This window comes from Leishmania mexicana, chromosome 24 (assembly GCF_000234665.1).
Source record: "Leishmania mexicana MHOM/GT/2001/U1103 complete genome, chromosome 24".
Classification (NCBI taxonomy): Eukaryota; Euglenozoa; class Kinetoplastea; order Trypanosomatida; family Trypanosomatidae; genus Leishmania; species Leishmania mexicana.
This window is the reverse complement of record NC_018328.1, coordinates 168,832-193,556: the sequence shown is the minus strand read 5'-3', so window position 1 is coordinate 193,556 and position 24,725 is coordinate 168,832. Positions and strand designations below refer to the sequence as shown.

Genomic DNA, 24,725 nt, shown 5'->3' with positions numbered 1-24,725 from the left:
GGTGTGCGAGGAGGAGGGGGGAGGGAAAAATGGCGAGGAAGTGATGGGCCTCACATGTACGTGCGCGCCTGCGCATGATATTGACGTGCACACCGACCCACGGACGTCCTCCTCACATGCGGGTGCTAGTTTTGCTTTGCAGTATCGGGGTTGTGTCTCGGGCTGTCGTTCGTCACGCCATAGTGGGTGTCAATGCGGCAGTTGCCGTTGAGGCATACTCGACCTCCACACATCACGATACTTCGTTACCCGCCCTCAGAGGCATGGCGAGGCGTCCGTGACGGCTGTGCTGGGTGGTCTTCCTCCGTTTATCGCTCCGCCTCCCTGCGTGTAGCCGCTGCCGACCTACACCTTGATTCTGTCCCGTCCCCTTCCTAGACGCACATCCGAAAGTTGTCTTGTCCTCTGTCTCTCTCTGTGTGTGTGTGTGTGGAAGACTCGCCTCAGCGACCTAAGTGTGTGTGCCAAGCTGCACTGGGAGACACAAACAGCAGCACCGGCCTTGATGAGCCTTGCGACACGGATACAAAGGTGTTGTCCGCATGTCCCCCGAGAGAGGGGGAGAGAGAGACAGACAAGACGCACAGGGACACGATCGGCTCCAGCATTCAACTCGTGCGTGCTTGTCGAATCGCGAGACAACACTTGTTTTTCGGCGTCACCACATCGGGCACATACTGCACCAGATGCACGTTATAGTGGCGCTGCCGCAGCCACTGCATTCGCCCGTAGTTGAGAAGGCCCTCGACCAGCAACGCAAAGTCATGGGTGCACGTGATGCTGTTTGCGATGGAGCGAGGACCGCTTCGGCGCTGGTAGCAGAACAGCGGAGCAGCAGCGACAGAGCTGCCGTTGACCGCGGAGAGCGCTTGGGACGCAGCGGCTTCCAAAGCTATTTGCACCTCGCAGGCACATCGCTTGCCACTCGTGGCTGAGCTTCGCCGAGCCGCCTCGGTCCACGCCAACATGCGCTCGTGGGTGCTCTGATAGCACGACATGTTCCAGTCTGTGAGCCGATTCACACGCGCCAGGGCCTCTTCGGAGTCGATGCCCATGACCTGTCTCAGGTAGGCGGCGTCGCAGTACCGATCAAGGGTGATTTTGTTGAAGCAGCACGGCGCCAGAACGAGGATGCGCGGCAGACACCCCTGCGCCTCCAGATGGCGCAGCACCTCGTCCACGCCGCTGCCGCACAGGTGCTTCGCGATGAGGGCCGTGCGCGCTGGTGCTGCCGGCACAGCGTCCGACCAGCGGACGTCGCGGAACAGCGCCACGGTGCGGTGCAGCGTGCGCTGCCGGCGCGTGGCGGGCCGTGTGCGATGCGCTGTGTCGGGCCACACCCGCGGGCAGCAGTCGATGGAGTGCGCCGGAAAGAAGGGGTCGATGACGACGCTGTCGCACTGAAGGCGCTCCGCCACCTGCGCTGCAAGGAAGCCGTTGCCGCCGCCGACGTCGACGACGCAGTCCAGCGCGAAGCCGTCGCCTCCGGCGTGATCCTCCGCCCTGCGCACGCGCTCGACGGTCTCGCGGAGCAGCTCGCCAATGGCGATCTCCTGCGGCAGGTTCTCCAGCTCGTGGATGTGGGACCGATCAGGGAGGAAGGAGGTGTAGAGGTCGATGAGGCGGGCCCACTCGGCGCAGGTTTTCGGCTCGGCCACATCCGAGCACATGGCACTGCGCATGGCAGCCCCAGCCTCTGCGAGGTTGTCGTAGCCGTTGAAGGAGAGTCCGTCATCGAGACGAGCCTGACGTGCTGCCAAGAGGCATTTTTGGTAGCCGCGCACGCTTGTCGCGTTCCAGAGTGCTGCTGTGAGATGTGTGGCCCCTCGAGGGCACAAAGAGCCGTTCAATAGTCGACTGCGAAGGTCTGTGACTGTCGCGCTCGTAGCGAGATCTCGTATGGCGATGAGGTGTGCGTCCTGTAGAGGTCCCTCATGCTCCAGCGAGACCGGACTACCCTCCAGAGCGGTGGCAAGGCTCTTCATAGCGTCCGTCATGTCCATGTAGCCCAGGATGCGTCGCGCTGGCTGAAGAAGGGGCAGAAGGAGTTGCGCCACAGCACGACCTGCGTGGTAGGCGCCGCGCAAACACCGCAGCTTTCCACGGCGTGGGACCGCAGTCGTTGGCAGTGTGGCTGAGGCGGCCAGACCATGATGCTCTGAGTTGGGGGCGCACTGAGCCGTGCCTGTCGTTTCCGCACGGTGCCGTTGAGGCGTACCGAGGGATGCCGCGGCAGCCGTCGACGGTGTGGCGATGTGTGAGCTGCAACACCGCAGCCGCTTACACGGACGCCACATCCATGCTTACGCCAAAAGGGCACGGCAAGTGGAAGTCAGAAGGGAGCGCAGAAGGAGTGCCGAGACGCAACAGCTCACGAGGGAGCTGACGAGGCGGGTGCTTGTGCGCACTGCTTGGAAGGCGATGATCATCCCACTCACGGCGACAACGCACAACAACCAGGCAAGGAAAAAGAGCGAAACAACCGAGAAGGGCGGAGGAGAAGAGAGGAGGCACGGATGCGCGTGCAGTACGTGGTGGCGATGGTGACGGAGCGGGGTGTGGCGAAGCGTGGAAGTGAGAGATGATGAAGATGCGTGCTACGCACACGCACGTGGACACCCGCGCAGGCGCTCAAGCACAGAGAGCATCACAGCATGCGATCATCTCTCCTTTTCCCAAGCGTGTCCGCATGTCGCAGGTGCAAAGCAGTGCCGTTTGGGATAGATGGGTGGCAAGCGCGCGAGTGAGGGCCAGAGAACGAAGGGGTGGAGGGGGGGGGCCACACGGCGGTACATGGGCATCGAGGAGAAGGCGTGTGCGTGTGTGTGTGTGCCATCCATTCACCCACCCCGTACACCTGCCCAAGGTTCCTTCTCGCACTGACTCGTTGTTGGTTGGCACCGTCCGTCGACTCTCTAGTTATCGTCTCGGCCTGAAGCGGCATGCGTGTGCTATCCCGCGGCGGCGCCTCTGTCGATTGCCGCTGCCTTTTGGGCCCTCCATCCGGGCCTCCTCCTCACCCACTACACCGCGCCTCTGCGTGCTTCGTTCTGCCGCTCTCCATGCGCGCGCGTGTGTGTGTGTGTGTGTGTGCGTGTGTGCAAGTCAACAGGAGGTTGACCAGCATTGAAGGATGCGAGAAAAATAGAGAACGTGGGGGAGGAGGAGGACTCTCTGCTGCAGCAACACAGCACCGTGAACAGTGCGAAGAAGCTGTCATCAGGCACCGCGCAGACACATGCGCGCACCATCACGCACAACGAATCGGCGCCGCCATCACAGCTTCGCCATTTGTTTAGCAGCCGCACGCGCATGCGTGTGGGTGTGTGGGCTGCCTTCTTTTTTGTGTCCGCCCCGGTCCTTCTACGCCTCTGTCAGCTCCTCTCTCAGTGCCACCAGCAACTCGCGTTTCTGCTGCAGGACTTGGATAAGCTGCTGCTCTTCCTGGGCGCTGCCCGCATACAGCAGGCTCTTGCCCGCAGTCTCGATCTCCTTCGCCAGCTTCGACACAGCGGCGTGCACGTTTCCTTTGCGCTTGGCGCCTAAACCGGCGGCGGCAGCGATGACTGTTGCTCGTGTGGGACCGGAGTCTGCCCTATCAGCGCGATGCGCCTTGGAGGTGGGCATGTAGAGACCGTTGCCGTCGTCCTTCGGCGCCTCGGCGAGGTAGTCTTCCAAAGTCATCTCTTCCACACCATCGGTGAAGTCGCCGCGGCGCCCCAGCACACCAGATTTACGAATGCCTTGCAGCACTTTATCCTGCTCTGCCATTTCTTTCTCCAGTCCCTGCCGTGTTTGCCCAATACACAGCTCCTCGCCCATGTCATCGAGGATGCGCTGCTGCGCCTTGGGAAGTGGAGTGCCGTGATGCATGAAAAGTACGCGACACAGCATACGGTAGGCGGCCAGCTCCTCTTCCCGCGCTACCTTATACACCTCAAAGGCGGGGATCGGCTTCAGTTGCGGTGCCGCCTTCTGCGCCTTGCTCAGTGCATCATACACGACATGAGACGGCGGCACCGCCGCCGGCGATGCATAGGGCTCCATGCGAAGATGGACCTGTGCGCCTATATGTGTGCGTGCGTGTATAAGAGTCTCTATGAGTACGTGACGTGGTCGTGCGGCGTATGGAGGTCGCTGGCAAAGCCGACGGAGCCAGCCACGTGGGCGTTAGAGGTGCGTGGGCGTGCGTATCGGCGTACGCGTATCTGTGCGTGCACGCGCATGAGCCCGAATTGGAGTAGAGGAGAACAGGCGGGCAATAGGAAGACGGATGCGATGGGGGCACACACACACAACAAGCACCGTAGACTACATGGGCATGTCGAAGGCGCAAGCAGACGCCGATTTCGTTGCTCAACAGGACACACACATATGTCTCTGTGTGTGTGTGTGTAAGCGTGCACTCCACTTGTGGCAGCAGCCACCCCTCTTCCTCGGAAGCGTCCGCGCTGACCTCTTCTGCTGCGCTATTTTTCTTGTCCGAACCCACTGCGGCCCTCTCAAGAGAAGACGCGCCAGTGGGTGAGTGGGTGCGGGTTGGGGGTGGGGAGTTCAGGGCGGCAGCACAACGTGGACTCGCCAACGTGAAGGGTTCCTACGAGGGAGCACCGCTCCCTTGTCTGTCCGAGACACAGACATATACACACGCCTCACACCGTATGCGGTATCACAGGGTCCAGAACCCCCTTCTCCCACTCTCTGTGTGGGAGGAAGCCGAGCAACATTCGTCTCTCCTTACCAAGTGCTGAGCCGCCTCTGGTGACAGCGTCGGGTGTCAACGGTGCAGGGGGGAGGGTGAGGGCGAGGGCGGTTTATCGCTGCTCATGTCGGCCGTCAGGTCCTGGATGGCGTGACGTCGGAGCGTCATGCGACAGTGAGCACGCTCGCACCACATACATGATGACCAAAGTGTCAGTGTGACTCGAGCGCGTATCCCACCCCCGGCCCTCACTGCCTCCTGGCGCCTTCCGCCTGGGTGCCACCCCGAGGGACGTGCCAGATTGTGACCGGCATGATGGGGGAGCCGCTGTGAGGCGACCTGCAGAGCGCGGGTGGGTAGGATTTGAGGCAGGGGCTGTGCTGCGGTGACTGAGCCGGCGCACATGGCTGCAACGCGTGTGTGTGCGTGTGTCGGGGAGGGGGAGTGGTCAGCGTGGTGTTTGGCCTCACCTTCGATGGGAGAGAATTGGCACACGTTGGGAAAGAGAGACGCCTTGAATCCGCCTTTAACGGTTGCTTCCCTGCGTGGCAGTGGGGAGGACGGGAGTACACGGCACACGAGGCTTAACAGAGGGAGAGCAGGGGAGCACATCATTAACCATCTCGGCATGCCGAGAGCGATACGAGGACAACAAAAGGAAAGGGAAGCGGCGCCATCGAAGAAAGCAACAGAAGAGAAATGCAGCACCAGCTCCGCGAGCCACACAGGCCCGCACCAACACGCCATCACGCACCGACAGATAATCCTTCAGGCGCAGCTTACGACCACAATGGAGATGCCCCCCCCCCTCCCCCACAACTTCCCCCTCCCAAACGAAAAAGCAAGTGGAGAGCGAGCACACGGAAGAGGGGGGGGGGTAAACGACGACGAGCTCCACGCGTTTTTTTCTTTCCACCTGCGAGCCAAGGAGACGGCTAGCGATCGCCCAGGCTGCCGCCTGCCCGCCTGCCCGCGTGCCTTTCTTTGCTCGTGTACCTCGACCCCACAAGAGAAAGGAATATGCACACACACACGACTACTCGTCATACGCCCACGACGGCAGCTCGTCGCTCGGGTTCTTTGTACCATCGAGAAGGTCACGGAGAAAAGCATCGATCGTCTGCGCATCCGACTTGACAAGGGCCTTCATGCGAGTCTTGCGGATGGCCATGAGGGAGATCTGGCGCTCCGCCTCTGGGAGCTTCTCTGCCGCGCCCTCCGGAGCGGCCGGCTTGTGCTCGAGGATCCACTGGCGCCACTTGCCCTGTCCGGTGCCGAGGACGCGCACGGTGAAGGGCTCGTCCAAGGCGAGGCGGGGGAGCGGCAGAGCCCCGGCTGCCAAACCGTCCTCCACGAGTAAGAGCAGGAAGCCCTTCTCCTCCTTGGCCCAATTCATGTCGCGTGGGTTGTACGGGCCGACCCGGGGCTGCGGTTTGCGGATGCGACGACGCACCGGCGCTGCAGATGCCCCATTCGCGCTCGACGCACTGTTGGCGGCGGCAGACTCCTCGCGCTTCTTCCTCGTTTCCTCTTCGGGCTCCGGCTTGTTGCGGTTCAGGACGAAGCGGTGGATTAGGTACATCATGAAGAACGGCCACGCGTTGGACACCAGCGGGGCTGCAAAGGTATAGATGGTCATAGCCTGTATGTAGAGACGCTGCTTGCGGGAGATCGGGAAACCGTCCGTGGCGAGGAGGCTGGCGACGGGCTGCGGGAGGCGCGACGGGATCGGCGCCGCAACCTTGGCCGCCTCACTGCCGTCCTCGGCCTCCTCGGCGTTGCTCACCAGCGTCGACAGGGCAGCGTATATGTCCTGCGCTGTGAGCTCCTCTGGCGCCTTGGCTTGCACGGACACGAGCTGGTAGGCGATGCTGTCGTTGCCGCCGACGAAGGCGATGAGAGCTGAGGGAGAGGCAGCCAGGTGCTTCGACGTCGCCGTCCACACACCCACCTTGCTCAGAACCTTGGCCAGGCTACGTTCCTCCTCCATGCACCAGTAGCCGGTCTTGAAGGAGAGGTAGTCGTTTGCCATGAGGGCCGCCACGTGCGCGCCTGGCGCCTCCGCGCAGTCTTCGCGCATCCACACCACGCAGTTGTCACGACACACTTGCAGGAAGTCTGTTGCGCCGGCGTAGCGCAGGCCCTTCATGCCCACGTGCCGCTCTGGCAGGTGGTCTTCAATGAACCTTGAGGCCTTGCTGTACGTGAGCGCCACCGCAGCACCGATGTGCACAAGGCGGCAGCTCTTCTGCGGTGTCGACGCCTCGGCTTCCGCCTCCAGTGCCGCCGTGTCGCTGGTTTCGGTCACATCCTTGGGCGGCATAGGCAACGCCTCCGTCGACACAACGATGAACTCCGCCATCGGGACGCTCTCGCCGAAGCGGTCTTTCACGCCTATATCCATCTCGCAGTACTCCTCCACGAACTCGAGCAGAAATTCGCGCGGCACACTGCGGACTTCGACCTGGTTGTAGCGCATCTGCAGCGCCACCGGGATCGACTCGGCGTTGATGGTGGGCAGCAGCGCACGCAGCGGCTGCTTGGCCGACCGCGGGGCACGCAGGAACGTGAGGATGTCCTCCAGCTGCGTTACCTCCAGTGACCTTGTCTGCTGAAATACGTCGTAGAAGAAGGACATCACGAACTCGAGCAGGCCGTGGAAGATGCGGTTGTGGTTGCGCTGTGTCATGGCCTCCGCAATGCTATAGAGCGTCCAGGTTTCGCCGTCCACGATGGCGAGCACATATGGCTCCTTGCGGTAGCGGATGCCGAGGTGGGCGAGCAGTGGACTGCCCTCCTCGCTTAGGGCGTCGATGCGATACATCTCCAGCACGCCAGCCTCTACGAGACTGGACTGGTACATCATCTCCCACGCGGCGCTGTAGTAGCGGCAGTTCTTGCATTGTGCATCGTCGTAGACCTGAATCAGAAAGACACGACCGCCGCGGAACTCTTGCAGACGACGCAGCTCCGTCAGGCTCTTCAGCGTCGGAGACTTCGAGAAGATGGGCGACGACTGGTGGTAGTACTCGAAGAGCTCGCTGGGCGTCATCTCCTCCACGTTGGGGGCCTCGCCAGGGATTATGCCCGACTCGTCGTACGCGGCCTTCTTCTTGTCGTCCGACAGCACCTCGTAGGCACGCAACACCTTCGCCATGGCTGCCTTGGCATCCTCCTTCTCCTGGAAGGTTTCCTTGAGGTCGGGGTGGTGCTGGCGGGTGAGTGCACGGAAGGCCTTCTTGATTTCCTCCTTGCTCGCTCCCGCCGCCACGCCGAGGTCCTTGTATAAGGCGGTGTGACGGGTGCTCGTAGCGACCAGTGCCGCCACGCCTGCCCGCTCATGCGCCAGACATATGACGAGGAGGAGACCAAGCAGCCCCAATGCCACGCACCGCCCTATCGTGAGGGAGCGCATTGTATTGTGTAGCCGATGGTGTGAGGGTAGAGAGAAAAGTGAAGAGAGGAGGGGGCACCAGGCTGCAGGTCCAAGTTACAGCGGGGTGATGTCGGAGTGATGTGCGTGTGTACCACGTAGGACTTCACAGTCCCAGCGATGCAGCAAGAAACGGGAAAGGTAAGGATGATAAGCCGCGAAGAAGAGCACAGAGAGCGAGAAACCGAGAACACGTGGATCGCGCGTCACAGACGGCTGCTGCTGCTACGGCGGCGGCACAGAAACCCACAACACAAAGGTGTGCGCATACACACACGCAGTGGCTGTGAGGGTGCACCCAAAAAAAAATCGAAAAAGACGAGGACGAGCACACCAAGGGCAGCCCCCGGCACAGCCGCACAGACACCTCTGAAAGAAGCGGAAGATTCAACAGAGAGAGAGAGAGACAGGGAGACTGGGGAGCTGGCGGGGTGTCGTGTGTGTGTGTCGTGTGCGTGTGTGGCTGGGGAGGCAGAGCGGAAGAAGGGCGCGTTCCGTGGCGCGCAACCGGCAGACAAGGCGGTAACGGTGAGCGGAAAGAGACGCGGCAACTCTCGCTCGGAGAAGGGCGCTGATGAAGGGCGACACTGCCGGGTGGTGTGGGAGGAGAGGGCGATGCCGGCAAACGACACACACACACAAAAAAAAAAACGAAAGCAACAGCCAAGGGCGGCGAGCAACAGACAGGGAGGGAGTGAGAGTGGGAGAGTGGGAGAGTGGGAGGGAGGGGGTAGTGGTGGGCAGATGGGTCGCACACACGCAAAGGGAGGAAGGACTCTTCGTTGCGTGATGTCGTGCGTGTGCGTGTATGTGCGTGTGTGGATAGGAGAAGGGGGGAGGGGGGCGGCGAGGGATGGTGAGCGAGCACAAAAAAGATAGGCAGCGCGGAGATGAAGAGAGGAAGAGGTCGTGCAATGGAATGCTGCGCTGCGTTCCAGAGTCCCCAGCAAAGAGTCGTCGACCCGTGAGCCAGCGTTCAGGTTATTCGGCTGAAGAGGTTTATCCTCCATCTTCCTCCGTCGATTTGTGTCCGTCACCTCTGCGGAGCGGACGAAGATGGGGTAGAAGGCACGCACATGGGGGGAGGGGGTGCGCATGCGTGTTTGGAAAGAGGATGGGGGAGGGGGGGAATGATATCAGCAGATGATGAGCAGTACAGCCGTGGCATACGAAGCACAGCAGAACACGCACCCATGCACACAGAGAAATAGAAAAAAAGGCAGCGATCAGCCGCCAGCGTCGCCGCCCCTCTCCCCCTCCCCCAAACAAAGGTTTGAGGAGGAGCCAAGGGAGGGCGAGGTGAGGGACGAGCAAAGCAGTGCGTGCTCATGGCGGTGACGTGGATGAGGTCGGACGTGCGCGTCAGCGTGAGGGCACCGCCAGTTTGGCGACTACCCCGCCTGGGTGACAGCCCGCCTATCATCTCGGCACCGTCACTTCTCCGTGGTCGCCAACTCGCTGCGGAGGATGGAGATTTCGGCCGTCGCGTCGCACATGAACTCATGGTGCTCATCGACGCTCGCACGGATGGCCTGTTCTGCGCTCCGCCATGTGCGAAGGCATGGCACCTGAGCCAAGAGCTCTGCATCGACGACGTCGTCGAGGAAGAGGTCGCTTGGGAGGCGCAGACCTGCAGCCGTGTCCTGTATGGCCAATCGAACTGCCGCCGCATCGAGTGCGTGCTCGCTGCCCGATTCGCTGCCAGCTGCTTGACCCCCACCGCAGCGGTCCATCAAGTGTGCAAAGAATTGCGACACGGAGGGGGTGCGAAGACTGCCCTTGTCGTCCCCCCCTGCGGGGTCATGGGGCTCCGATGCCAGCTCCACAAGACGCTCCGTCCATGTCGCGTGCGCCGGCGAGCATGCTGTGGCCGAATTTAGCAGTTTCCGTGCAACGCTCGCCGCACACCAAGCCACCGGCAACTCACCAAGATCCCTGGAGGCGCTCTCATTGGTGTTTTCGCCATCGTCGTTGTTGCCGGCAGCGCGGGGGGGAGGTTGTAGGCACCTCGTGGCGCACGACAACAGCTCCTCATGCTGATCTCGCACGAGCTGCTGCACGCGCTGCGCCTCTGCACACTCCGCCTCCAGCGCCGTGACCCGCGTCTTGGCGACTGCCACGCGCTGCCGCGTCGCTGTGAGCTGCTCTTGCTGTTCAGCCAGGGCGACATCGCGCGCGTGGGTCTCGTGGGCGTGGTGCTCGGAGTCGTCGTGCAAAGCGGTAGCCAGTGCTGACGCCTCCTCTGTAAGTGACATGATGGCGTCAGACATTGCACAGAACGAGTCGCGCTGCGCTTGCGACGCGCACACGCCCCTCGACCACGCCGCAGCGTAGTGGCTGATCTCCGCCTCCTTGAGGTTCGCCACCTCCTTCTTGCGAGATGCGCAGTTGTGCGACTGCTCTTCACAGTTTCGTTGCAACGCTCGGAGTGCCGCTTGCGCCGCATCCAGCTCCCTCGCTGCGGCTGTGGCCGCTTCCGCGGCCGCCTGCGTTTTCAGCACCTCCTCACGCCACTCCTGCCACGCCGCGTGAAAGGATAGCCACCGCTGCTGTGCTGCGGTTAGCGAGGCGGCGAGTGACGGCGCATCTTCAGAGAGCTGAAGGTGCTGCTGTGCACACACAGCTGCGAGATGCGCGTTGTACGCCGATATCGCCTGCAGTGGGGCAAGGAGGTGTTGCTGCACGACAAGCTGCACGACCTCGCTGCTTGGAACCACGTTGTCATCAACATCCACCGCACACTCGTCGAGCGGAAGGGTTGCGCGCGTTCCTCCGTCATCAGCCGCCACCTCCGCAGAGCTGCAGCCGTGAGTATCGGTTTGGAAAGTCGTGGAGGGCGGTGACGGTGATCCGAACCAGTGGACCTCCGTCACGGCGTCCTCGGTGAATGGCGGCAGCGGTGGCCACGGCAAGCCCCACTCACACGACGCTCTTTCCACGCCAACTGCCTGCTGAGCTTCCTCTTGAGCCTTGCCATCCGTGGAAAGCCACGCCACGAGCTGCTGCATGATCTGCACAACGTCCGCAAGCTCGCGATGCTTGGCCCAGTCCATCTTGGCCGCCCACTCATGCAGTACATGCGACACGCCGGTGGTGGAGACATCGGCGGACACCACTGCCGTCGAGGAGGGTGGGGCGGTGTCACGCAAATCACCGCTCGCGGAGGCCTCGACAGTGAGCGAGAAAGAAGGTAAACACATGAGGCCTTGGCGATGCGCCTCTGCGGCCACAAGCCGCTGCTGAATGTCCCCGAGCAGGCGTTGCAGCTCCAGCGCGCTGCGGCCTGCCGTCCGCGCGCTGGCCATAGTGAGCAGCTGAAAGAGGCGCCCGTCCGCGTTGGTAAACGTTCGAATGAACGACGTCGCCGCGCCGATCGCGGTCTCTGCCGACCGTTGCAGCTTACCACTTGTCTGCTGCTCTTCGTCCAGCTGTAAAAGAGCGCTGTGCAGTTCCTGCAGTCGACTTTCTCGCTGGCGAGTGCGCTGCTGCTCTTCCTCCACAAGGGCTTCCAGCGACGCTTGTTGCGCCATTAGTTGTGTCACACACGTCTGGGCTTGGCGCAGCTCCGCCTCGATGGCCTGGCACTGCGTCTCCACCTGCGTGAGTCGAGTGAGGTCTTTGGTCCGCTGCTTGAACATCACTACGGCTGCCTGGCGCACGGAGTCGAAGGCCTCTTCGTTCGTGCTCCGCGTGATTGTCGCTGTGCCTGTCGAGCACTGCTGTTGCTGCCGTGCAGCGGCTGTGAGCTGCGCTTGCTGCTCCATGGCGCACCTTCTCCGAAGCGTGAAAGGTACGAAGAAAACGGTAAAAGAGGGATGGAAAGGTGCGGTGAGGCGTTCGTGCGAATGCCGGCTCGTGTGACCCCTCCCTGCATGGATCACGTGAGATGCTACCTAAGCAAGGAGGCGGACAGAATCCACGAGCGCCTACGCTACGGAGAGCAGGCACCAATCAAACCGCACACACACAGGCAACAGCGGGGGTCTGTGAGTGCATCGAAGACGGCGGCGAAGAGAGGAAGAGAATGGGGCGACATCAAGACTGTGGAGAGCGCGAAGGAAGAGTGGCCCTTCGCGCCTGACTTCATTGTGCGCCTGCTAAAGCCTCTGCTGGCATCCGCCCGCTATAGCTCGCTTTACCGTTGCAGCGATGGCGGCAGACGGGACTTCCCCCCCCCAGAGGAACCTACCACGGCTGTTCTTTCAGACCACCTACTGTGAGTGTCTCGGTGGTTGTGTTTGCCACTGCGCTTCGCTCTCTCTCTACCGAGAAGAGGCCCAGACGCGTGCGTGCGCGCGGCGCAGTGCACACACACGCAGCCGCCTGCGCGACGCTTCTGCCCCTCCTCGCCCTTACTCATTTTAACAACAACAACGGCACACACTTCACAGGTAGACACACCCACCCACACACACAGACGCACACACATGCACCACTGAGCTTCACCAGCGATATGCCCGCGCCTGTGCGTGTGGGTTGCAGGAACCGCGGCGAAACCTGCCCAAGTCTCGCGGTGGGCGACATTCACATGCCCATGTCGCCCTCCTCTTCCGCGCGCTGCCGCTTCTGCCGCCGCTTCTGCTCTGCTACGCTCTCCTGCAGACGCCGCGGCAGTTTCGGGGCGCGCAGCGACGGCTGCACTATGAACCTGCCATTGCTGCAGGCGTGCTGGTCCCGGTCGCCTCGGCAGGCACGAGTCTTCTCACCACCCTGACGTCGTCTGTCCGAGGCCGCCGTTGGGTCATTCACCTCACCTTCGACGTCCTCACCGCCCCACAAGTCGTCCACTTCTTCGTCACTGGCGACCTCGCTGTCGCCCAGAGCAGCGTCCGCTGACGTTGGCGCCTCGCCGACGTCCTTCAGCAAAACCCTCGATTCCACAGCGCCATCTTCCAGATGCCTGTCTGTGTCGCCGAGACCCGCGGCAACCGGGATCGCATCACCACCGCCGAGCGTCTCTGTAAAGCTGCGCCGCGACAGGCTGTACGCGTGGGTGGGAAAGGAATCGTCGTATAAGACGGTCGCCCTGGCTGGTCCGCCACCGCCACAATTTCTGAGCGCAGAGGAGCCACCGTCACTGACGCCCCCGCTCGCGCTGCTGCTGCCGGTGCCGGGGTGCAGCAGCTGCCGCTCAATTTCGTCCCGCTGGGCGACCTCAAAGGCGGCGCGCCGCTTCGCCTCCTCCTTGCGCTGCATGAACTTCATGCCTCGCAGTATCTCCAGCGTCTTTGCCTTGTCCATCGTGCTGCCACAAAGAAGGGGAGGGGTGGTTTCTTGGGCCAACAGTTACGGGGCACACACTGGCGAGTCGTATGCGCACACGTGTGCCAGCGCCTGCGCCACAGTGAGTCGATTGTGGGGCGATGGCAGAGGGCGGAGTAGGCTCCGTCCAATGCACGCGCGTACGCTGTATTCCGTGTCGCGTTATTTGCCGGTTTGAGCAAGACACCGCCCTCTTCCTTCCATGTGGCGCAAGTGCGGGAGAGCAGAGGGAGGGAGCGCAGGTATGGCAAAGTGGATGAGGACGGCAGGGCAGTGCCCCTCCCGCCGCCGTCGGAGACGTAACGGCGAAAGGTGCCATGTACATAATAGGTGGCGGAGGGGGTGGGGCGTGTCACATGAGCCGGAGATGCGTTCCTTTCCCGACTCTACGCCCCCTCCCCGCGTTCCCCCGGCGTCTTCTCTCTAGACATCCATGGAACCTTCTGCCCTTCTTGCTTCCCGTATATCCTGGTCGCCTTCACTAGGACTGTGGCCCCAACACACGCGCACCCAAGCGTTGCCTCATCACCATCGTAGCATGCCAGTATGCGCCAGCCGATGACTTTCCGTCTGTCTGTGTCTAGGTCCATGCCGCTGTGACTGCATTTCTCGGCGCCAATCCATGTACACCCATGCATACATATATATTCCAGGCGTAAGCTGTACATCAGTGTGGCAACATCGCCACACGCATAGGGGGAGGGGGAGGGGGCGGCGACTATGCATACATCCCAGCGCAACAAGCACCCATCAACGCACGTACCTGGGCTATCTTGACGCCGTCACCGTCCCGCAAACACACCCAACCCACCGCACTGCTTCACTGTCCTGTGGACCACATCTAACCTCTCCCGTCTGCCCACCAAGAATGTGCGCTTCGTCAGCAGTGTCATCAGCGGTGAGAAGACCCGCTCAGCGGCGGTAGGGTCGAATGCGTTGATTCGCAGCAAGCCGATCGGCGTCCCCGCCCCGCTTGTTCGGCACCATCGCGGCACGAATGCCCGTCAACTGTGGCTGAGAGGGACTCAGCTTCACCGCCGCTCCGTTGACCGGCGCAGTGACTCCTCGACCCCGCGAAGAGAAAGCCGTTCCGCCGTTCAGGGCGGCTCCAGCCAAGCCGTTCATGCTGAACCCGTTCTGCAGCGGTAGCCCTGGTGACCCTGCTGGCGCTGCACCCATGCCCGCGAAATAGTTCATGTCGATCACTACATTCGGCGGCGCTACCAGCTCCATCATGCGCGCCGAGGCGGCCTTGTCCCGCTCGTCCTGCGTCACCACACGCCGGTCGAGATCTGTTAACTGCGTAAAGCGCGCAATGACGGCAGCGCGGTAGTTGGTCTTGCGCGCGATGGGGTTGCCCACGAGCACGGCGGCCTTCAAAGGGCAAGACTGCAGATCGTTCAGCAACGCGCTCAGATCGCCCAGCCGGTTTGCCCCAAGCCGCACCTGTTCCAGTGCTCTGCACCGTTGCAGTCCTTCGACGGAGCGCAAGGCGTTGTTCTCCGCAGACAGGATGATCAGCCTCTTGTTCGTGGCAAAGGAATCGCTGCCAAGGCCGCGCAGTTTGTTCTGGTCCAGCAGCAACTCACGCAGCTCCGGCAGATTTTCCAGCCCGCGCTGAATGAACTGCAGCTCGTTGCAGCGAAGGTTGAGAAACTTCAAGTGTGGGAAGCTCAGCTTTAGCGTGCTGAGATCGGTGAGTTGGTTCGCCTCCAGGGAGAGGGACTGGAGACGCCTGAGGCGCGCGAGGGTGTCGCCCAGTGCTGCCGGAGCCGTCGTAGCCGCTCCGTTAGGACCCGCCGCGGCGGGGGCGCCCGTGCCGTTGGCGTTGAGTGCACCGCCGATCGGGTTGCGCCACGGCGCCGACCCGAGACGGTTGTGCGACAGGTCCAGCGCTGTCAGCTCTGTTAGCATGGCCACCCCAAGGACGCTCACGAGCAAGTTGTGCTGCAGATGCAGCACCTCGAGCGACGTAAAGGGTTCCAGCAGGTTCACCTCCTTGAGAGAGCAGTGGGAGAGGTTAAGACTGCGCATCGACGACCACATCTCTGGAGGGCCGCGAGCACGCTCAATGAGAAGGTCGCCGTTGATTTTCCCGGCGTACACCTCACGCGCTTTGGCCATCTCCGCGGCCGAGATGGAGACGCCGTCCAGCACCTTCAGCTGCGGAAACGCATGAATCAGGTACGGCCGCACTTCGTCCTCGTCGGCAGCGCCGCGGGGGGCCGTGCAGGGGTTCCCGGCGACGTTCAGGATCAGCAGGGACGGCACATCACGGAGGGCGTAAATGATGTTCATATCGGCGATGCGGTTGTACATGAGGTACAGCGCCTCGAGCTTCGGTGCCGTGGCTGGAGGGGAGGGCGGGCCGAGTGCAGCGGTGCCATTCGTGCTCCTCAGAAAGAGGTTCACGTCAACCTGCGCAATCTTGTTGCCGGAGGCGCTGAGCATGCGAAGCGACGGAAGAGGCCCAAGAGTCAGAGGGAGCGTCGTTAGCTCGTTGAAGTCCAGTACTAGCTCGCGCAGCGCCTTAAGTTCCTCCAGGCAGGGCAGCTCGGTGAGGTGGTTCTCCGCCAGGTTCAGGCTTTCGAGTCGACGCAGGAGAAGTAGCGGATGAACATCTGTGAGTGCCTGGCCGCGCAGCGTCAAGTGACAGAGATTCGGCAAGAGGTCCACGAGTCCACGTGGGCCGTCCAGCAAGCCGTGGCTCCAGCGGAACGTGTGACACTCATTCAAGCACGACAGCAACGACGGCGACAGCGGCAGGTCGCTCCCACCGATCGCTTCGCTGGGGAAGCAGGGACGCGCTTCATCGACAGCCGGTGGGTGCTGGCATGCCTCGCGGAGGTGCGCTTCTAGTTCATCAGCCGCTGCCGACATTTCCAGCTGCACCGCCACCTGCTCGAAGCAACTCTCCTGCGTCGTGTCGCCTTCTATGGAGAAGAGGCCGGCCGCTGCGCGGCCGAGCGCTTCGTCCTGCTGGACGGACTTCACAAGGCAGGCGGTGACGCGGGTCATTTGCGGGGTCGCGCGTCCTCCTGGCAGCAGACAGGCGCGGCGAAATCGCTGGGAAGCCAAAGTGCCGGGGTACGTCCCAATGGAGTGCGCGTTCAGCTTCACAATGGCCGGGCTGCCGCCTGCCGCCATCGCCATCGCTGAGGTTGGCGGCGGGAGCAAGTACAACCAAAGGCGCGCCTCAGCTTCCTGCCCATCAGCGTTCCGCAGAAACGGATTGCCGTATACGACAAGCTCCTCCAGCGCCCCCGCAGTCGTGCGAATCGCCGCGAAGTCGGTCACGCTCACGAGTTCGTTGCTGCTCACGTCTAGAAACCGCAGTGAGGGCAAAGCACTGCCGTCGAGGTGGAGATGAGAAAGGGCGTTGCTGCTGAGGTTGAGCCGCTGCAGCTGTGGCGCTTCTTTAGCCAAGGCGAACCACGAGACCGAGGTGATTCGGTTGTGCGCCAGGTCCAACGTAGTGATGGACGCACAGAGGGGCGACGCGAAATCCTGTAAGACAGCTGTGATGCCTCTACTGCGCAGTACGCACAACGACAGGGGTGCCCCGTTCACGCACATCTGTGCCGCATACTCTTCTACATGTCGTGCTTGCAGCGGGTTGGCGGCAGCGCCATTGCTCCGATCATCGCCCCCATCCGCACTGTCGTCCACCGCACCGTTTCTCAGAAGGCGCGCCATGCAAGCCTTTCCCAGGACCTTGTGCGCACTCGCCAGAGCCTCGTTCGTCTCCATTTCGGCCACTTGCTGCAGGGTGTTGCCGTGCGAGGCAGTGCCGCGGGAGCGCGCGTGCTTGCTGGGCGGACTGCACCAGCGAATAAACTGCAGCAGCGGCTCGCCGCAGTGTAGGACATCCTCGAGGGCGTCCATCCCCTTGTCACTCTGCTGACTGTCGTCCGCGTCAGCACTGCTCGCTTCGCATGCCACCATCGGCGGCAGCGGGAGCCCGGTGAGCAACGTCATAGCCTCTGCCCGGCTCATCCACGACGCTCCGCCGCCTGCTGGCGTGGGTGATCGCGAGGGTTGCGTGAGAGGGCTATTATGCATGCTATACGTGTAATCCACAACGCAGTCTGGCAGGAGAAGAGCGCGGTCGAAGCAGTACCACATGTACGGCGACGGCAACGACTGGGCACTGGCACTCCCGCTCTCCCCTGCTTGGGTGGTGGCGGTGGCGGTGCTTGGCAGGAGGCGGTAGGCGGCACAGGTGTCAGCGCCATAGTCTTTACGCCACACACGCCCGTTTTGCTTCAGGAAGGAGGCGGGCGGCGATGTGGAGCGCCCTACACAGCCGCCGCCACCGAGGGCGTGCACCGTCTTGCCGAGGTACACGCGATAGAGCACCACCTGACCGCGGCACAGCGTGCTCGCCTCACTCCCACTCGAGAGCGGGGCAGTGCTGTAGCTCTGCTGCGAGACAAGCGGCGATGACTCACAGCCACGGTTCGCTCCGCCGGTGGTGGCACAGCAGCTCAACAGCCGCTCCTCATCGGCGTAGAAAAGGCTGTTTGTAAGGGGCACGCCTTCCTCTGCGGGCACGGGCTGGTACAGCGTGCTACCCGCCTGACTCGCGACGCCGCTCTTCTTGCTGTCTTCGCTTGGCGCTCCGAGGCGCGCTGCCATTCCGCTCAGCAGCACGTGCTGCAGGCAAGCGCTCTGGGCCTGCTGGGTCACGGGCACAATACCGAATAAGCCCACAAAGCGGTTGCGCAGCTGCGGGTTCGCCAAGTCGACGTGCAGCTCCTTCACCCGGTCATCGAAGCGCAGGCGGAGGCCGCGGTTCAGGATGCGCCGCACGCACGTCACCTCCACCCCCGAAATCCCACAGCGCTCGCCAAAGATGGCGCTGTCGAAGCGCTCCTGAACGAGCTCTACGGCGGCTACGTACGCCTCATGACCGGGTGAGAGGTTCTCGAGGCGAACATTGCCGGCAGTGTGCAGTTCCACGGCGAAGCGCTCCCTCAACAGCTGCGCCTGCAACTTTGCCGCCTGTGTTGCCTCCGCCAGCTTCAGCATCGTCTTGCGCTCCTGCACTTCGCGGGTGCCGATCGCACGCGACAGCTGCCGTCCGAGCGCTTCAAGGGTTGCCGTCGGCACGACAAGCGGGGCTCCGTCGGCGTGGTCGCCGCTCTTGTCTTTGCCGGCCACCACTGCGCAGAGCGATCCGCTGCTGCCGCCGGCGCCGTGCTTGTCATCCAGGTGATAGATGGCCCGCTCAGCCAGCTCGTGCTCGATCGGTTGCACGCAGGACTTCAACTTCAGCAACGCCCTGCCGGAGTCCCGGGTGTGACGGAGCGCACAGGCCTCGGCGTGACGCGCAAGAAGTGTGATCTGGGTGTCCAGCATCTGGGTCCGCATGGCGTAGTACAACTGCTTCCTGTGCAGCACTGACTCCACGACCGAGCGCTGCTCCGACGTGACAAAGTTGCCGTCGAGGATGTCGAGGGAGCTCAGCATGGAGATGGCCAGAGTCACGTAGTTGTTGAGGCGGCAGATCGGGTTGTCGCCAAAGAGCGGGTCTAGCAGCCACAAGTTTCGCAGACAGGGGAGCTGCTGGAGGTGGCGGAGCTCAGTGATGGAGCTGAGGTGACATCCGCTCAGGTTCACCTCGTGCAAGTGTGACATGTCTTTGGAGAACGCGTTCTCGAGACTCTCCAGCGGGTTGCAGGAGACGTAGAGCGAGCGTAGTTTTCGAAGAGGGGTGAGGTGGGTGAGAGCGGACAGCCGATTACGCGACAGCCACAGTTCGCGTAGGTGGCGCAGCGGCGGCAGCCCATTGAGCGACTCGATGCGATTGCCCTGCAGGTACAGGCGCCGAAGCCGCGTCATCTTATCCAAGCCCTCGATCACGCGGATGTCGTTGTCGGACAGCCACAGCTCCTCGACGTGGGCGAGTGAGGCAAAGTCGGCCATCGACTCCAGGCCGATGCTCATGAACTTCACTGTCACCAGGTTGGGAAAGGACTGCACGAGTGGCACACGGGGCACCTGGAGGAGGAAGAGCTCGATGGTGGTGATCGTGTGTGGTCGCTGCATCGCCTCCTCCACCGTCCATGCATTGCTTTCACCGCAGAGCTCGAGCAGCTCCCGCAGCTCTGGCTGGCATTGCAGACCCAACGACAGCTTCTGTCGGAGTTGCTCAATCTCTGCCGAAGACTCCGCACCCGCAGCTGATGCCGTCGTCAGGTTCATTGAAACACCATGAGGATCAAAGGTCACGCTGGCGTACGTTGTCATCCGCGCGGACATGGCAGACGAGGTAGAGAGAGGGGCGGCAGCCCACGCCTCCAGGTGCCTGCGTGCGCGTGTGCTTAGTCGCTGCCTCCACGCGTGCAGCAACGATCCCCTAGAATGAAGTGTCGACAAGGAGAAATGAATACAGAAGAAAAACCACAATGAGCTACACACGTGCGAGCACACGCACACACACACAAAGGAGAGTGACAGTGTGTGTGGGGGGAGGGGGGCTGTGGTGGTGGTGGGGAGCGGATGAATGGATGGTGGGAGGGAAGGGGGCGCAAGAGAAGTCGTACGCTACTGTGTTGTTGCGTGCCTGCATGCGTGCGTGTATGTGCGGTAGAGAGGGGGTGCACCGTCCAGAGGGAAGGAGAGGCGAGAACCAAAGCACTTGAGAAGCGGACAATCCTCAAGGCAAGCGGTGGCAGTGATCGGGTCGGGTGGGGTTGCGCGGCAACACCCACACCCACACAGAGGGAGAGACAACGTCAGCAGTGGGTGATGGATAGAGGACCGAGGGTACCGGGAAGTCGTCGCCTCCCCCCTCCCCCATCTTCCTCTCGCTGTGCAGTAAAACAGCGCCTTTGCGACGTTCGTCCTTTGCTCAGGACTTCACGGCACGGGAAGCCAGCGTGTTTCTTGCTGCGAATCCCACTTGTCTGCTGGCTGTAGTTCGTACATTGGGAAGCGATGGAAAAGGCTAACGAGCCCGATGTGCACAGAGAAGGCAAGAACATGTCCACGCACACATTTCTTCACGCAACACAAGACGCACCTCAGTCCCACACACACACGAGCACAAGCACAGGCACGCCTATTGATGTGTGTGTGTGTGGTGGGGGAGGGGGGAGGGGTGTTAAGGGGGTAGAGGTTGTAATAGAGCGAAAATGGAAGTGCGAGCTGGGTGGGTAGCGATGGGGACGTGCGCGTGGCGGATGTGCATGTGCGTCGTCCATGGCCCAGGGTGATGGTGTGCTGTGAGTACCTCGCGATGATGCCAACGAACACCCACTTCCGGAGCAGCATACAGGCACAAGCACCGCTCTCCGTGGGAGAAGCGGAAAACACACACACACACGCACACGCACACGCATGCCCACAGACAGACAGAGATATGAAGAGGTGATAACGCCCGACAACACGCTAAGGCACCGCACACACGCCGCATCCTTCGGGACGCAGTCACCACCAAACACACGCCAAGAGTGCGATAGAGAGCGAGAGAGGCATGCGAAAGAAGGGAGCGAGGTGCAGGAGGATGAGCACGACAGGCTTTGTTGCCGTGACGACTGTTGTGCACGTCCTACTTCATCATTCCCCTTCTACGACGGATGCATACAGGTAGAGTGGTCGTGCGGCAGTGAGCCACGCAGAGAAGCACCTGCGCTACCGTGGTCTCCCTCCGCACCTTCTTTACAGTGTCCGCTTGGCCGTGCTCGCCTCCGCCTCATGCCGCTTCAACCTGGCTGCCAGAGCCTGGAGCAGGTATGGCCCGGTCAACCCCTCCAGTCTTTGGATCGTATGCTTCACGTAGGTATTCGGAAGATGGGCAGCCGACATCATCGATGCCGAGCGCGTACTGTGAGCTGAGGAGGCGCGGCTAGAGGTAGATTCGGTGACCTGCGTTGACGTGAGCGGCTGCTGCTGAAGGATGGCAAAGGCGGAGCCGCCGCCGTTGGGGATACTGTTGGAGCGGTGCACGAACGGCGAAGACTGCCGGTACCCGACGACTCCAGCGCTGGAGTCGTACGGGGGCTGTGGGGACGGCGAGGGACCAGGAAGCGCAACATCCACGCGAATCGCGCGCCCTTGCAACGGACTGGCCGGTGACCGCATATGCGAAGAGAAACACCAGCTTCCACTGCCAGCACCTCCACTGCCGCCTCTGCGCCCGCTGTTCACGACCGCCGCTGCTGGTGAGGGCCCTCCGGCGTGGGCTGGCGGAGGCGCTTGATTTGGGCTGCACCTGGTGAGGCGGGGAAAGGATGCCGCGACGTAGCCGCCAAGGTGGCGAGCGCAGTTCGTGATGAAGCACGCCGACGCGGGCTGCTCGCCCGTGGCGGTCACAGGGGGTGGAAGCGACGACCTGCCCGAGACTGCCGTATGGGAAGGTGAAGGCGCAGAGCAGAAGAACGCGCTTGCCGCCGAGTGGGAGAGGGCGGGGACGGGGGACGGGACCGAGCACCGTCGCGTGCCGTCAGCGGACCCTGTCACCACATTTGCGTCCGCCACCGCGAGTGCGGCGTTGCCGCGGGTGTGCACTGTAGTACTGTTGTTGTTACTGCTGCCGCCGCCGCCACAGACGACGCTGTCGGTGCCCATGTGAGGCCACAGATGTGTCTGTGCCGCTGAGGCAGCAGTGGAAACAGTCGCCGGGCTCCCAGCCTGACTGGGGCTGCACGACGAGTTGATCACCGTGCCAGGGCGAGAGGGAAAAAGGTTGTGTGCCGGCGGTGCGACGGAGGCCGGCGAGCAGAACGCCGTCGCCGTTCCACCACAACCCGACGCATGGACTGTGCCGCCACCTGTGGGGTTCGTGTTGCTACCGGCTGCGTCCTGACGCGACGGCGTCGACTTCGGACCACCTGCGACGGGCGAGAAGACAATCGGCGATGACGGCGAGTACGACGGTGTCGGGGACAGCGTTAGAGCGCCACGGGCGGACGACTGTGCCGCTAGCGGCCCGCCACCCCATGCGGGGGCTGCCGCGGATGACGTGCCGCTTTGGTCAAAGCTTGGCACGCGCAACGGAGCTGGACGGCGGAACCCGTGGCTGACGCCCCACGATCGCGGTGTAGCGATGGGGCTGCTGTGAGCTGTCGCAGCAGGGCTGCACTGCAGCGTCACTTGCCCACCGCAGCCTGTGCACCAGCCGCTCCCGCTGCGCTCCATCGCGGCTGCCGCAGTCGCCTTATCCTCCATCTCCGCCGCGCGGCTCTTCGTGCAGGAGCGGATGTGCTTCTCGAAGGCGCATCGGCTCCACCACAGCAGGCACTGGTTCTTGAGCGACAGCGGGGAAAGGCAGAGCTCCATTGTGCAGCTCATGACGCCAGTCCGCGGGGCAAAGCCACCAAAGAAGACGAGGCGGTCCTTCGTGTAGGTGACGGTAGGCCGCGAGCAGGCCGGCTGGTTGTTCGGCTTCAGGCGCCGCCACCGACGGCTCTGCAGGGAAAACTCGAAGGCATCCTCGCAGTAGGTGTCGCCGCCGCCGGCAAACACGCCAAACGTGTCGTTCACGAACACACTCGCGGCGCACATGCGCGGCGACGGGATATCGCCGGTGACATCTCGGATGTGGCGCCAAAATCCGGTAGACACGTCGAGGATGTGCATATCGTTAAGAAACGCCCCTTCAGGGGCGGCAGCGGTGCCGTTGCCCGCCTGCGCCGGAGTGGCGGAGCGCCCGCCGAACACGAGCAGCAGCGCCGTCCCGGTGATGAGCTGGGAGACGTGGTAAAAGCGCGCGGAGGGCTGTTCGCCGCACGTCTTCAGTTGACACCATCGCCGCTGCGTCGGGTAGTAGAGCAGCACGGCGTTTGTCGGGGCGCAGGCGAAGTCCGGGTCGCCTTGGGTCAGCGTGGGCAGCTCCGGGTCCGCAGGGCGCGGCCGCACACGCGACGCCTTCACGAGGCCGCCGAACACGACCAGCATGTCTTGGCGGGCGCGAGTGGCGGTGAAGTCGGCGGGGAGCAGGTGCATCGTGTGTCCCTTGCGCGGCGAGAAGGGCAGTCCGCACTCCTTGTTCCAGCTCAGGCTAGGAATGTCGAGCGCCCACATGTCATCAAAGTAGCGTCCCAGCTGCTCCCCACTGAGGATGTACATCGTATCGTGGTACAGCGCAGCGGCGTGGCCGACTCGTCCCGCGGGACGCCGACGCCGTCTCGCCCCTGCCTCCGAGAGCGAGTGGTACTCTCGGGAAGCACTGCCGTGGCGGCTGCCTGCCCTGGCCGCCAGTGCCCCGTCCACCACCGTGCTCTGCTGGACATGTGAAGTGAAGTCACGCGAGATGGTTGCGCAGCGCCGGGTGGCGCTGCTCTCCTCGCTGCCGCTGTTGTTGGCAGAGTCGCTGCGGTAGTGCGGTGAGGGTGCATCTGTTGCTGCTGCTTCGGCAGGAGGTTCCGCCACTAATCCTGCTTCGACCCATCGCATCGACGCCAGCGGTGACGCGGTCGGGGAAGAGAAGAACGGCGACGCAGGCGGGGCGGACGCGTACGACGGACTGGCGCTTCCTTGCTCGTTAGCGCTTACCGCCGCTGCGACCTCGTCGGTGCACTCTTCCTGTAGGCAGCTCCAGCGCCGCGTCGACGCGTCGTATTGGTAGACATCGTTGAAGTAGTGCTCCTCGCTCGACTTGCCGCCGAAGATGAGAATCTGGGAGTCCTTGTAAAGGACGGCAGTGTGTCCGAAGCGCGCCGGGGGCTGCAGGACACCCTCGATGTCCACGCCCACGCTGTTGCCACTGCTGCTAAGGCTGGCATCCTGCAGCGGGACGGTGCTGTCACTGCCACTGGTGCTGTGACCCCCACCGCCATGCCCGGTGGTGGCGAGTGAGTCACGAGGATTCTCCCCCCAGCTGCCGCTCGACGCCGCGATCACATTCAAGAGCGAGCGCGAGGCGCGCAGGGAGTTGGCTGCGGACTCTTCGAATGACGCCATCGCCGACAGTCCGCTGCCGCAGATGCGCACCCACGACATGCGCTGCGGGCACCGTTGCTGGAGAAAGTACTGTCGCTTCTCTTCCTTGCATTCATCGCTGATGTACTGCCTGCACCCCTGCGTCACACCCATATCGCAGAGGGCGCTGTCCAAAGCAAGCGCGGATGTGGTCGCTACCGCTGCCGTCACGGCTGCGCTGCTGGCGTGCGTTGTACTTTCCGGTCGCTGGTAGGACTTTTCTCGGCGAGAGGAGGGGAAGGAGAGCATCCGCTGCCCCTTCGCCATGGTGCAACTACTGCTGGGACTCCCATGTCCCCTCGGCGCCGAATTCCCTGCAGCCCAGATCATGGGCGGCGGGGTGTCGAGAGTGCCAGTAGATGCTGCCACAATCGACGACGTGCATTCAACTTGGATATCCAT

General features: G+C 62.7%; 7 protein-coding genes across 7 annotated transcripts; all 7 read right to left on the bottom strand.

Annotated features, from left to right (window-relative positions):
• Positions 1 to 608: 608 nt before the first annotated feature.
• Positions 609 to 1,997, bottom strand: LMXM_24_0540 (hypothetical protein, unknown function; the record flags this gene model as incomplete). The annotated part of the gene is made up of 1 exon (XM_003875817.1): positions 609 to 1,997. One exon carries the CDS (start codon positions 1,995 to 1,997, stop codon positions 609 to 611), a length of 1,389 nt encoding a protein of 462 aa, XP_003875866.1.
• Positions 1,998 to 3,363: 1,366 nt separating this feature from the next.
• On the bottom strand, positions 3,364 to 4,047 carry LMXM_24_0530 (conserved hypothetical protein; the record flags this gene model as incomplete). The annotated part of the gene is made up of 1 exon (XM_003875816.1): positions 3,364 to 4,047. One exon carries the CDS (start codon positions 4,045 to 4,047, stop codon positions 3,364 to 3,366), a length of 684 nt encoding a protein of 227 aa, XP_003875865.1.
• Positions 4,048 to 5,738: 1,691 nt separating this feature from the next.
• On the bottom strand, positions 5,739 to 8,117 carry LMXM_24_0520 (putative DNAJ domain protein; the record flags this gene model as incomplete). Its single annotated transcript, XM_003875815.1, has 1 exon — positions 5,739 to 8,117. The coding sequence occupies one exon, from the start codon at positions 8,115 to 8,117 to the stop codon at positions 5,739 to 5,741; it is 2,379 nt and encodes a 792-aa protein (XP_003875864.1).
• Positions 8,118 to 9,568: 1,451 nt separating this feature from the next.
• On the bottom strand, positions 9,569 to 11,899 carry LMXM_24_0510 (conserved hypothetical protein; the record flags this gene model as incomplete). Its single annotated transcript, XM_003875814.1, has 1 exon — positions 9,569 to 11,899. The coding sequence occupies one exon, from the start codon at positions 11,897 to 11,899 to the stop codon at positions 9,569 to 9,571; it is 2,331 nt and encodes a 776-aa protein (XP_003875863.1).
• Positions 11,900 to 12,659: 760 nt separating this feature from the next.
• On the bottom strand, positions 12,660 to 13,376 carry LMXM_24_0500 (conserved hypothetical protein; the record flags this gene model as incomplete). Its single annotated transcript, XM_003875813.1, has 1 exon — positions 12,660 to 13,376. The coding sequence occupies one exon, from the start codon at positions 13,374 to 13,376 to the stop codon at positions 12,660 to 12,662; it is 717 nt and encodes a 238-aa protein (XP_003875862.1).
• A 933-nt stretch (positions 13,377 to 14,309) lies between these two features.
• LMXM_24_0490 (conserved hypothetical protein) lies at positions 14,310 to 19,661 on the bottom strand (the record flags this gene model as incomplete). The annotated part of the gene is made up of 1 exon (XM_003875812.1): positions 14,310 to 19,661. The coding sequence occupies one exon, from the start codon at positions 19,659 to 19,661 to the stop codon at positions 14,310 to 14,312; it is 5,352 nt and encodes a 1,783-aa protein (XP_003875861.1).
• Positions 19,662 to 21,062: 1,401 nt separating this feature from the next.
• LMXM_24_0480 (hypothetical predicted Kelch-domain protein) lies at positions 21,063 to 24,725 on the bottom strand (the record flags this gene model as incomplete). Its single annotated transcript, XM_003875811.1, has 1 exon — positions 21,063 to 24,725. One exon carries the CDS (start codon positions 24,723 to 24,725, stop codon positions 21,063 to 21,065), a length of 3,663 nt encoding a protein of 1,220 aa, XP_003875860.1.